The sequence below is a fragment of the Epargyreus clarus genome, unplaced genomic scaffold, assembly GCF_041222505.1.
Source record: "Epargyreus clarus isolate Ecla_fem2 unplaced genomic scaffold, WU_Ecla_fem_2.2 ptg000021l, whole genome shotgun sequence".
Classification (NCBI taxonomy): domain Eukaryota; kingdom Metazoa; phylum Arthropoda; class Insecta; order Lepidoptera; family Hesperiidae; genus Epargyreus; species Epargyreus clarus.
This window is the reverse complement of record NW_027332228.1, coordinates 12,450,432-12,463,971: the sequence shown is the minus strand read 5'-3', so window position 1 is coordinate 12,463,971 and position 13,540 is coordinate 12,450,432. Positions and strand designations below refer to the sequence as shown.

Below are 13,540 nucleotides of genomic sequence, written 5' to 3'. Positions count from 1 at the left end.
GCAGTGTGTAGATACGCTCGCCGAACAGACCCGGACCGGCCACCGGACGACGACGACCTAGTTATTTAGCTGCCGTGATTTTTTTCCTCCAATTCACTTTCTCAGATTGGCTTAGCCATTAAATTCTCAAATTAAGTTCCGAAAAGATAACTGTAAGCATACCAAAGTAAGAAAAACCTTTAAATGATAACCGTTAAATGATTCCAATATTCCAATTTATGCTTGTAATCGATCTATCCAATTGTTGTCTACAATCGATTGATCGGTTGATATAGTCTAGTACGTAAAAAATAACAATTGTCAGCTTTAGTCCTCAAAAATAGCAGTATATCTAGATAACATAAAGTACAAAAATATTATTTCAAATTGCTTATGTTTTATGACATAACACATAACACACTCGATTGTTTCGTTAAATTTGTCTATGTTTCAGAGTTCAATGGTAGCTGGTCTGCTCGCTTGTATGGAGTTGCTCAAACCGGCACATTACCAGCGCCTGTGGAGCCACCTCGCGCCGCACCCGCATGACCGGAAGCCGCTTAAAGATTTCCTCATGCGCGCTTTCTTGGTGTTCAGGCATCTCATTGAACAAGATGTGAGTAGTATCTTATTAGTTTTGATAAATTATAAGGCTATTTTTATCATGGAGAAGTTTATATTATATTTGTGTTTTAGTAACCTACAAAATTATTTAACACTTCTTTCCAGGAGGCATTTTTAACTATAATTTAAGTTAGAAGAATAAATAATCAATTCATTACTTAAAAAACAATTTAATGTGTTTTCTTAATGTTTCAGGTGTTCCCATCAGACTGGATGGTGTTGCGTGTCCAAAGTTGCAAAGTGCTCCTATCAGCGTTACAGGACTTAGCAAAGCCGTTGTTAGAAAGATTTTTAGGCGACGAATCACCGCAATTCGATTCACAGGTAAGATATTAATATACACAAAATAATACTTGTTCAAAAAGGCTCAATATGAGGAGCATAATTATTATTATAATATCTTGTTTTCGTTTAGCGGCTTAATTATAATAATGCTGGAAGCGGTGTTCGCGCTGCGTTAATTCCTAAAAGTGTTATAAAGTTACTTCAAATTCCAAATTACGTAATGAATTGAATATTGTGAATAACATTCAAAGTTAAATAGTGGATTTCAATTGAATCCTCCGAGTCAACACTGCATATCTGATTTATGTCATGAATTGGGAATGCGTTTTATTTACTTGCGGTCAATAGCAAATGTCCTTATACGACAGTGATTAAAATAAATACATACAGCCGGACACAAAACTTCCTCCTTTTCAAAGTCAGTTAAATAGCATGATATGCATTTTAATGTTATCCTATTGTTATCTTTATCGCACAAAAGATGCGATATTAGTCATTCTCAAACTTAAGAAAATTCTCTCAAAGTAATTGTTTGTTGTCAGTTATGGTCCGGCTACATGGAGTTGGGTGTTGCCCTGGTGACGTCGAGCGCCTTACAGCCGGAGCGCTGGGCGGGCCGCGGCCCCGACCGGCCCCGGATGCGGGCGGCGGCTGGCCTGCAAGTGTTGGCTGTGTGGAGCCGGCTCGGTAAGTTACGTCGATATTATTATAAACATTCATGCGATGTCATCTATAGTTATACCCTTATTCGTTACTTCTTTTAGAGACTCAAGATAATGCGGTTAATTTATTTAATTCCAATTTATTCTGCTTATTTATTGTTGTAGAAAAATTGAAAAGTACATTTTATACTGTCCGTACGTAACGTGAGAAAAAATAATGTTATGCTGTGGATGTTTGAAAGGTAGTAGAAATAGTATAATCCGACTGGCGAGGTACCTAAGCTGAAAGCAGTTTTACGTTTCCGTGAAAAAGTCTGGATGCCGGTTTACTTACATATGAGCTTCAGAGTCAATATCTCCAACGTTATTAAAAATATCTACACTTTTATATGTTCAGGCCCAGCGCAACTGCAGTTGATCGGAGGGGCAGTGGGAGCGTTGCTAGAAATAACGCTAGTACCGGAGCTACGTCGGGCGGCACTAGGGGCCCTGGTGGCCTTAATGGCCGCTGAAAGGGCTGCTACTGGCTCCGCAAGAAGAACGGAAGCCGCGCTCGTGGACAAACTGGATTCATTGGTAGCTGATAACAAGGCGGATGACCACTACAGGCGGCTGTTTGACACTGTGTGAGTATGCTTTATTCACTCACGAATGTATGTAATAATCTTAATTGATAATCTTTTTGTACCAAAGTTCGGTATGTCACCTTACGTAAAAAACCTGTCATATATCCGACAATGGTCCGTAAAACTCGGTTAAAGTTTATTATTATTAACCAGCATTAGTATAACTTTTATTTGAATCTTGTTGGCTCTATGTAATGTGAAGCTATGAGAAGCGAAAACGTTATATTTTCATTGTAATATTAAATCCGTGTAATAGTAGGTGGGTAAGAGATAACATGAATGTAGCACAATGGTTAAGAGATACGGTTTATGTAGATAGTTCCAATATTAATTTCTTTGCGGCATTTTGCTTGCAAAACTCAAACTATCCTTTACGATAAAAATAGAAGATTTGTTCACAAATTTTTGAAGATGAATAATCATAACATTATACCAAATTGCAAAAAAGAACACCATAGTGTAGTGTTTATAAATGGCTTTTTTGTTTGCTATCGAAAAAAAGTTAATAAGTTACCGAGCAAGTGTGTTAGATGGGTAATTAATTTCTGAAGGCCACCTCTATCGCATCACTTATTCGGCATTATTGTTGAGCAGAACTAAATTAAATAACTCGTAAATGAAATAATTTGTTGTTAGGCAAGAAATTATGAAATGTTTTGAACATTTATCAACCTTATTTAGCTTGGTTTGAAATTCAGTATATATTTTTTAATTTTATCGTTTATGAAGGTATAAAGTTATATTATTTCGCTTTATTCACAAGACAATTTAATGTTAACAGTCAAGCCTTAAGTGTTTTCCTCATTAAGACGCGATTTGAAAAACTTAATGAATATTGTTATTACTTTGCTTTGATATGTAGTACCAACTATATTTATTGTAGGACAGGTATCAGAAAACATTGTTTGTTGTGAAGTTATGTACATATATAATTTTTGTGTGGTATTTCTATATGTGTATCGAACAATGGGATGGTAAGTTGTTGATGACAGCAGTTGATAATATAATGATAGTAATAAGTATGTTTTTTCAATGTAATAATAATGGTTTTGAATGTTCATGCCTCGTTACTTCAGGGAACATTTGAGTTCAGTGTAAGTATTGTATTTTATTATGTGTATTGTTATAATTTTATTATGGTTCTATTGTTTTCAATTTTAATTAGATAAAATTGCAGTATTTAAAAACGTGCTTATATTTTTTGTACTATCTGAGTGAATATGTTCAATCTAAGTATTATAACGTGTGCAGTGTTTATTTTCAATATTTATGTATTTTTATATAATATATCGAAATGTGTTTAGCGTCACTTTTGTATCACTTGTACAAAAAAAAATGTGTACAAAAAAAAGACAAACAGCTCGTTTTACTCCTTATATATGACTGGGGGAGGGTTATCCCTGATATGTGTAAGTGGGAAATATTAAAGGACGACCTTTTATTAAAAGGCATTCCTAGCTTAGTATATCTATCTCATCGTCTCTATATCCATAAACTATTATAGATAATATTTAGAATAATATATAACAATTCATATTTGCAGCCTAATGGAGCGTGTATCAACGGAAGGTTGGCGCGAAGCGGGCGCGGCGTTTGTCGGGTGTGTGACAAGGCTACTGGAGCGGTTGTTGGACTACCGCGCGGTCATGCAGGGCGCCGAGCACCGCGACAAGCGCATGTCGGCCACGGTCAACTTGCTCGTGAGTGACCGTTGTGATGTACTTGTGGGTTTTTGGTGTAAGGTTGAAGTGCGAACTAGTTTGAAGTTCACCTGATGGTAAGTGAATACTGCTGCCCGAGAACTCTAAACGAGACCATATTGAACAGACTCTACCTAAAGCTGCGTTCACAGATGCGTTTCTATATACGTATCCGTATGAAACTCAACAGGCATTTACAAAAACCTTTTTAAAATTTTCAGCTTTCAGTCCTAAGGTACAATTGTTTCACAAAGAAAGTGTCAATATGCAAAAAGTTATAAGGGTCTACATTTGTGAAAAATATTTTAAAATTATCAGAAATAGTGTAAGACTACAATAAGACTATTGCACTTCAATAAATACCAATATACTATTTCAGTTAAATATTTCGTGTTTTCACAGAACTTCTACAAAAACGAAATAGATCGCAAAGAAATGTACCTCCGCTACGTGTATAAACTGCACGATCTCCACATCGCATCTGATAACTTCGTGGAAGCCGGTTGTACCCTATTGGTATGTCACAAGTCTTTATTCTGCATGTTTGTTGAATAAAGTTAAACTATTTCTTCCAATATTTCAGTCAATATTCCAATATTTTTGAAGTCTGTTAATAATAGACAATATTTTTATTTATTATACCTTCCCTTGGGTTCCATATAAGTAAACCTGCCTACCTATAAGATTAATCAATTTATGATTTTTTCAGAAAGGAAATAAATATATAGAATACAATTTTTCAAATTGTCAATCTTAAATAATATGGAAACCTTTTGAAAATGTTGTTTCTTCATGATGCTTACTTTCATCGTTAGATAAAGATGCACATGACTTTCTCGTCAAATTACATTATGTCGTTATTATGAACAGTTGTACGCCGAGACCTTGAGTTGGGACAGCGATCAAATCGGCGTCGACCCCGAGCATCCTGAAGTAATGGAGTGGAAACGCAAAGAAACGTTGTACAATCAAGTCCTTCAGTACTTCGATCGTGGAAAGGTATGTTGAATTGATTATTTTTACGAAAAACTGTCCATAGTAGTTTGTAGTATTCATAAATAATGGATGTTTGTATGCAAGACATTAGAGCTAAAAAGTCATTGTAACGTTAGGTTTCAGGGAAGTTTTAAATACAAAGGCTTATTTATGTTTGAATTCATAAATTATTTGACACAATATATTTAATTTCTTTATCGCACGATATACTTTTTTAAAAGAATATTATCTGCATATTTATTTGGCAAATGAGGATATCCCTTTAAGCGAAGTGTTCATATGCCTTAGACAGTGGGCGCGCACCACTAATTTTACCACTATAAGCTATTTTATATATACAAAATGATTAGAAAACTTGGATAGCGTGATTCAGGATCAAGTGGCGCCATCTGTTATTAACCTGCAGTAGATCTCAACATCTATATATTTGATCGAATATTGTAAGATTTAATATAATTTCAGTGCTGGGAAAAAGGCTTGCCGCTGCTTCGCGAACTGGCAACTCTGTACGAAGTGAAGCTGTGCGACTATGCCCGTCTCGCTCACACACTACGCACGCACGCTACGTTCTTGGATTCCATACTGGGGCAGCTGAGACCAGAACCCGAATACTTTAGAGTCGGCTTCTATGGGAAAGGATGTCCGTTGTTCGTTAGAGTAAGTATTGCTTGATTTTATTTCAAAGTCTGATTTGTTTTAAGTGCATTTTTTACATTTTAAATAACTCCGAAAACGGAGTACAATTAAGTGTACAAGCACACACCAGTCTTTGAGATTCTCCATGACTGTAAAAGTATGTTATCAACTAACCTTCAGCCTATGGAATTGATCGTGGGAGGCAGAATTTCGCACCACTGTCTCAAATTCAATTTAATTTAAATTCAACTAACAGAGTTTACATACATAAAATTTCCCTTATACGCATTTTTTTAAATCATTAAAACCGGAGAACTTTCTAACTATTTAAGAAAGCATGAAATAAAATTCTCAAAAAAAATAATCTTCCATAAAAATCTTAAATGGAGTGTAAGAACGTATAACGTATCTATTCGCAGAACAAGCAGTTCGTGTACCGCGGGCAGGAGTACGAGCGTATCGGTGCGTTCACGCAGCGGTTGCAAGCGGAGTATGTGTCCGCGCATATACTGATGCGGAACACACCGCCAGATGACTCCATTATCGCGGCTGATGGCCAGTGTGAGTTCTTATTATTTCCGATTATACAAGTATTTTTTATGTTCCATAAATCTATTTGAAATGTTGTGCTACAATATTCAGTACTGTGTTCTTCTTATCTAGCTAATATTGTTATGTGAAAGTTATTGGACCAGCTATTTTTTGTTTGATTGTAGAAAATATTAGTGTAGTGCGGGTTATTATGTAGATTTTAAGGTTTACAAACTATGCGTATGCGTATGCATGCGTAGTTTTATATTTTTTATATTATATTTATAATTTTTATGTTTTGTATTTCCAAAACTATGTAATTTTAATTAACATTTCTTAAAGTAATATTATTTAAGTTACTTAATTTCCCAGGAAATAACTTTATCATATTATGATGAAGTATTGATGAAGATTAATTATGCAGGTTATTAAAGTAGTAGTAGTAGAGCCATTCGCAGTTCAACTATGAACGCATAACAGTCATACCTATCTCTATCATAACGGCAACATTAATCGAAATAGTATGGCATGTTACTGCTACTAATGAAACTAAGTTTTACTAATGAAAGTATTATTTGAATGTATGTGCAGATATCCAGATTTGTAACGTGAAGCCAGTAGCTCGGCCGCGCTCGTGGCCGGCGGGCGCGCCGGAACCTCTGAAGCGGTTCCACGCCGCGCACGACGTCGGCACCTTCCTCTGCGACCGACCGCTCCACAAACCGCCCATTGACAAGGATAACGAGTTTAAGGTGAGCGGGGAAGGAAGGGCGTCAGTCACTTGACTGAGTATTGAGTATTTTGGCGGCAACCTACGGGCTGTGATTTACGGGATGGAGGGCGAAAAACCACTGACAGTATCAAAACTTTTCCAATATTGCGTATCGGTCTTTTGGTGTTGAGATTGGAAGCCATTTTTTTAAATAACAAGTGAGGGGTCGCAACACATAGTTGCATTTACCAACTCGTGACGGTTCCGACCCACCACTTGTTCGAGCTATCACAGATAATACCCAGGTGAATGGGTGCGGGCTGGTCCGAGACCATATGTAATATACAGGACCGTGAGAAACCAGCCTTAGATGAATTAGATTTAATAAGTAATGTAATACTTAGATATTGATGAATAAGCGACGAATAACAATGATTTTTTCTTGTAATAATTGAATTAATGCCCTTATTTAATCATACGTGATTTTTGTTACAGAGCTTATGGATCGAAAGAACAACTCTTGTTACGGAAAACACGTTACCTGGAATCTTACGTTGGTCTGAAGTCATATCAAGATCTGTTGAGGAAATCCCGCCTGTTGAAGTAAGTGACAACATTATATAGAGGTGGAATATTTAATATTGTTTAAAGAACAAACTATTAACCATATTCGTGTCATTCGTATAATTCACATTTTTGTTGTTTAATAGGTTTAAAGTAAAATATTATGTGCTTTAAACCATGTATTCGTAAACTTTTTACAGTTCGCATGCGAAACAATGGAAGCGACCGAGCGGGAGTTACGCAGCCTGATCTCGCAGTACACCGCCGATCCGACGCTCAACATCAATCCGTTCTCGATGAGGCTACAGGGTACCATCGACGCGAATGTGCAGGTAGTGTTATAAAAATAAACGAAACGTTGAAGTAGAGTCTTCAACGCTCGAGAGTCTAAGACTCGTGAGCGTTGAAGACTCGGACTGTAGTGCTCAAGTTCCACGTACAAACTTCGAAGCGATATAATTTTTATATTGTATGTACATTTAATAAAAATCAGTGAGCAAGTATTTTGGTTACTGTGATAACTAATGCAAATCGAAAGGCTACTTGTTATTCTTTGGGTTCTTTAACAAAATTTGTTTTTAGATTAATTTGAAATACAGTTAGGGATTAAAATTCTATCGTACATTGCATATTTTTTTAATATAAATTAAAAATAAACGCATTTTACAATTGCCTGGATGCTCCTTTGCCCTGACGGTCACGCTCAAGTCCTCCAGCCGAGCGTCGAATCTGCCACTTTTGGCAAGCTTTTTTATTATTATGCTCAAGCTACACACTTACCATCAGGTGGACTGCATGCTCGTCTGCTACTTCTATATTATAAAAAAAAAATACTGCGTGCAGGGCGGCATCACGAAGTACGAGCAGGCGTTCCTCACGGCGGAGTTCGCGAGGAACGCCACGCCGAGGGAGGCGGCCGCCGCGGCTAAATTGAGGAGGCTGGTGTCCTCGCAGCTCGCGGTAGTGGACGCGGGCCTCTTGCTACATGGTCGGTTAGCGCCCGAGGAAGTGAAGCCGCTGCATAGGTGAGTATTTAGGATTTTCAAATGACTTTACTTTATGAAGCACAGATTTTTTTGTAGTTATTCAGTTATTTTTTTTGGATAATGCAGATTGTCATATAGTTAGACATTTTTATACGAATAAATTTAATGATCAGTTGTCATTAAATAAACAAGTAAAATTTTTGATTGTTTGGTTTCTTCAAATTTTACTTAATATTTTATTATTATAGCATGAGAACTCATAGAGGCTTTTTCCTCCGCCACCACTGCAGATGCGGATTAAATGTTTTATTTCAAGACTTATGAGATCGCAGTTTTGAGCGATTAACTACGACTCTTGGAAATTCTGTGGCTATTAACCTTTAACACTATTTAAATTTATTAATCTTCCAGCCATTTTCTATAATTATTGAATTCATTAAAGACAAGATAAATATTGCTTTTCAGGCGGTTAGTAGAACGTTTTAACCAGCTGAGACAGAACTTAGGACCGGGGCTGGCTCGTGCTAGGCGACAACTATCGGAAAGTATTGTTAAGTAAGTACATATATTCTATATTATTACATCATTGTAAAATTAATTTAGACTGACAATATCGGTTTATTAGGAAGGTACAATATTCGATACATATATTATTTGTTTCAGTACTCCGTTGCCACCAGTGCCAATGTTAGATAAGCGATCGCACAGCATACAACAAAATGACGGCTACTATGAAGATGGGCATCTGTACAACAAGCCAATTGTACGTATAACATTGATAATAGAAATAAAGCTTACACACATGGACATGTACGAGGCATGGGCCGTCACAGAAAAGATATTATTGGCATTACATTTATGCTATCATATTTGGTTATAGTATTCGTTATCGAAAGAGAAGAAGATATATTAATAGTCAGAAATAAATATCCTTTAAAGTGAAGGGTGTCCTTCACTTTCAAGCATATTTATTTTTAGAATTTGTTTTTATAGCAGCTATCGCTTGTATAAATACTGTACAAAAATCTATGATTCTATTTAACGATTCAAGAGATAAAGTCCTGTGTCAGGCAGACAGAAGGATGCAAAACGGAGTCATAGTTATATGGTTCCTTTTGTACCTGTTTGGATACGGAATTCTAGAAATATTCTTTACTATTTTGTTTTGGCCAATGGGCATGATGACAAATTTTTAAGTCCCCTTCTATAATGTAGATACATGTCTACTGATTACAAAAATCGTATTATTTCGGCAATAAATTCAGTATTAACGGAAATATTTGCATTTTTAAAACAAATTTTTAATTCAGCGCGAAAACGCTCACGGGTGTCGTGGCGTCCGCGAGTGACGTCACGCTTCAATATCCCATAGAAAAGTTCAAGCAATACGGTGACAGGCCAAAAAAATGACGTCATTTCGCCCCGATTAGCGTTTTAGACAAGATGACCGAATGCATTATTTTATACTTTTATTTTATTGAAAATATAATTAATCCTAAAGTTTTTATTACACCTGGGCTATTTTTGAGAATGCTTTCAACATATTGTTTTTAAGTAAATCATTTATTCTTCGATTTTTTAATACTGTCATCATGCCCATTATATAATGCAATGTTAACAAATTTCAGTACTCCATCGAGGACGGCAGTGGGGGTGAGAGTATAATGTCGAGCAGTTTGCCTGTGGCGGACAATAGGGACTGTCCGGACGACAGCATGGTGAAGTCCGCTCCGCCCTTACCCTCCCGACCGAAGTCCGGGGACCCGAGGAGTCCCACGCGACCACCCTTGGAGAAGTATCGGTAAGAATATACACATTTACGGCCCGGCCAAATAGGACACGTGCTTTGTGCCGGATTATGTTCTGTTGTTTTGTGTATTAAGAAAGTAAAATATCTGTATTAAGAAAAGAAAATAATATCAAAGAAAATAAAATATTTTATTTATCAAAATTATGAGATATGTTAATATTAAAATGTATGAAAGAACACTTATAACGGTACAAAAATTGGAAAAAAAACTGTTGTGGAACTGATTTTGCCCCATTAGACTGAACGTTAAAGGTTGTAAGTTAAAGGTTTTGAAAAATAAAAGATTCAACTTGTCTGACATAAAACATTTTAAATGTCATGTTCTTTATAGTATACGTCAACTTTTTTTTTATTTAGCTGTAATGTTTAATTATGTTTGTTAATAGAGATTCCATGGATGAAGAAATCGAGGCACGTCGACACAGTCGGACGTCTTGGAGTGAACCAGGCGACGCACCACCATTACCTCCGCGGATTTCAGGTAATTCGTTATACTCAATCATTACTTAGAAATATCAGGCGTCACTCCACCACTATGGGGCATGCGTTTCCTTTTAGAGAAAATGAGATTAAAACCCATAATCTAAAACGGTGACCAAGTGCGAATTTAAGTAAGTGCCATTTAAGCAAGTGATTATTTCTAATATGCACATAAGTTTTCAAATATCTGAGGTACGTGCCCGTTATTTGAATATCGAATCCCTTGATTGAAAAATCGATTTTCAAGTACTATGCTACGACGGCTTAATGAGATATAAGCGGAAAATCATAATCATATAATCTAATTAAGACTAGGCTCTACTGTGACAATCTTTATATATATATATATTTCTTATGTGCGTGTGTATGTCACTGAACTCCTCCTAAACGACTGGACTGATTTTGATGAAATTTGTTGTGTGTGTTCAAGGGGACTTGAGAATGGTTTAGATTCACAATTTAGTCCGTGGGAAAAGATTTTTTTAATTAATTTTTAATTCGTAAGTAGTTATAGAATCGGAAACTATGCATTTGATCAAGTGATGATCTTTAGCAAAGTTGTCGTCCAAGAGCCCACGAGGGTTTGGGAGTTGGTAAGTCCAACTTTCGACAGATGGCACCACTGTCATTCCAACGTAGGTACAAATTTTCCGTTATATGCATGTCATATTATTTCTTTAAAATGTGGGCGGAGCCGCGGGCACCACTAATATTACTATAAAAAGTGGTGTATAATATCGATGTGTTGTCAGGCGAGAAGCGGTCGTGGGGCGAGGCGCCGGCGGTGCCGCGGCGCGGCGCGGGCGACGAGCGCGACTCGGGGCTGGGGCTCGACCACCACTACACCAACGCCGACGACCACAAGCACAAACACAACGGTACAGGTCTACACTCGAATGGGTGTTTCTTGTTTATCACGCTTTATATAACGTATGTAACGAAATCTTTGAGCTGGATTTTTTTACCCACTTTATCAGTTTAGTCTTAAAATTTTAAACAGTTATCAACCGATGAAAGTAAACAATTGAAATAATTTTATCCCATTATCTCTACCTTATTAGCGATATTCGAGACTTTGTTCCAGCGCCTGAGAGAAAGTTCATGGCACAGTTACTAAATTGCAACAATTATCACTTTTATTTGATTAACTATAATAGCGTGGATTTTAGTTTTTTTTTAATATTACTACAGTTATAGCAGTTTATCTGATGGTGAGTGGCCACTCCCATCCAATTATCTGTAATCAACCCAAGATGTAACCCTCGCCCCCTCCGACGATAACTATACTGAACGAGTATAATACTACGTTTTAAATTATAAGAAAATAACTTACGGCAATGTATATTCCAGATATGGATCTAGTGGAATCGTTACGCTACGAGGAAATAATCTCAATGATGTCGGAGCCGCTGAGAGTTGACGAAGACGAGACTCCGCCCCCCATACCGCCCAAAGGTTTGGGACATCTCAGCAGCTTTGATTCCGGGCATCACGAGAATGGCGAATCACACTGCTAACTGCGTTAAAAATTATGGTAAAAACACGTGGGCTCCTTAAAAATTGTCATAACAAAAAGGATTGTTATTCTTTTTTGTAAGAAGTAATTGTTTTTTATTATACCAAGTGTATGGCAACTAATCGAGATCATTTTTGTCATTAAGAGATGTATTACGCCATATTATGTCAGTGGTTTGAGTTGTCATACAAAAAATAGTAACAAGTAGTTGATATTCAGTTCGTTATGACTATTTAAACGTATTGATAGTAACATAATAATAATAATGAAGTGATGGGTAAGAGACATACGGTGTGTAGTTGCAAACATGCCAGTTAAATATCAGGAAGAGAAAGTTTACCAAAATTAAGAGAATCATTAAACTTCTGCAAAAGGTGACGTATTCGGTGTTGCCAGATGTATAACGGGTCTCTTTAAAACTAGAAGCGATAATTCTCTAAACAGCCAAATGTTATTGATGCATGTTATTGATGCATGCATTAAAAGATTTAATTAAAATTACATGTACCTAATCTTGCAGCTAATAGAATGGTGATAAACTTTTCGATACGGCAAAGAGCTAACTATAGAAGGTATTTTGAAAGAGATTATTAAATTAATAATATTACCAAAATGTTAAAGAAAGATATTTTGATACGCGTAAAATGTTGCGGACTTGAATCGAGTACACGTTTAAGTACGAAGTAGTATCTTCTTTAAAAGTGGACAGACAAGTGCATATTAAGTTTTACATATAGCGTTTAGAATGAATATGATATGTAATTTTAATGATTGTATATCGTTATAGAATGTGAACCGTCTTTGCTAGAGCGATCTTGCGCCTTAAAAATGTAAGCAGCAAAAACATTATATGGTGTATTGCTTTCGTATTGAGTCCATGTTCTTATTGTATTGAAATAATGCTTCTATGCAAAAGAATTATTTAAAAATTTAGTGATAGCTGAATTCTGATAATTTGGTATTTCATCTTTCGATATAACGAGTTATATAACCGTTATAACGATATAATTATATTATAGTGATTTATTTTCGCGTAAATGCATATCATTCCGTAAAAGGAAAAGTAGTAGTAGTAAGCTTATTTATATATTTACTTATTTGCGTCGATTTTATGCATTTAGTTTTTTTTTGTCGGGGCCATATAACAGGTGATAATGTAACAGTTATTTAATAATAACAGTGAAATACAGAATATTAGGAGATTAAAATTTATTTTTATATGACGAGAGACAGTGAGGTCTACAATGCATTTTAGTTTTTAGTTTTAGCGTGTAATCTGTAGTAAATGTTTATTTTTTACGTGTAGAGAGTATCCAAAGAATAATGTGGATCTATGCTTAGTTGTGCAGCATGTTCTAAGATATCTAGTATATATCTTGTCTTTAATATGTCTTGAACGAAGGGCTCGAATATATTTGCAGTAAATTTAAAGC

At 36.0% G+C, this 13,540-nt stretch overlaps 1 protein-coding gene across 1 annotated transcript in view; it reads left to right on the top strand.

Moving 5' to 3' along the window:
• The window catches only part of spg (dedicator of cytokinesis spg), a 59,655-nt gene extending 47,529 nt beyond the window's left edge, over positions 1-12,126 (top strand). Inside the window, exons 18-36 of the mRNA XM_073084696.1 lie at positions 434-595; positions 799-927; positions 1,431-1,575; positions 1,948-2,176; positions 3,720-3,876; positions 4,279-4,392; positions 4,747-4,875; positions 5,335-5,529; positions 5,928-6,069; positions 6,631-6,791; positions 7,247-7,354; positions 7,516-7,647; positions 8,159-8,340; positions 8,767-8,856; positions 8,965-9,064; positions 9,930-10,102; positions 10,498-10,592; positions 11,344-11,469; positions 11,942-12,126. Coding sequence (XP_072940797.1) covers positions 434-595; positions 799-927; positions 1,431-1,575; positions 1,948-2,176; positions 3,720-3,876; positions 4,279-4,392; positions 4,747-4,875; positions 5,335-5,529; positions 5,928-6,069; positions 6,631-6,791; positions 7,247-7,354; positions 7,516-7,647; positions 8,159-8,340; positions 8,767-8,856; positions 8,965-9,064; positions 9,930-10,102; positions 10,498-10,592; positions 11,344-11,469; positions 11,942-12,108 — 2,736 coding nt within the window. The 3' untranslated portion in view covers positions 12,109-12,126. The remainder of the gene's footprint in view (positions 1-433; positions 596-798; positions 928-1,430; positions 1,576-1,947; positions 2,177-3,719; positions 3,877-4,278; positions 4,393-4,746; positions 4,876-5,334; positions 5,530-5,927; positions 6,070-6,630; positions 6,792-7,246; positions 7,355-7,515; positions 7,648-8,158; positions 8,341-8,766; positions 8,857-8,964; positions 9,065-9,929; positions 10,103-10,497; positions 10,593-11,343; positions 11,470-11,941) is intronic.
• The last annotated feature ends 1,414 nt before the right edge of the window (positions 12,127-13,540 follow it).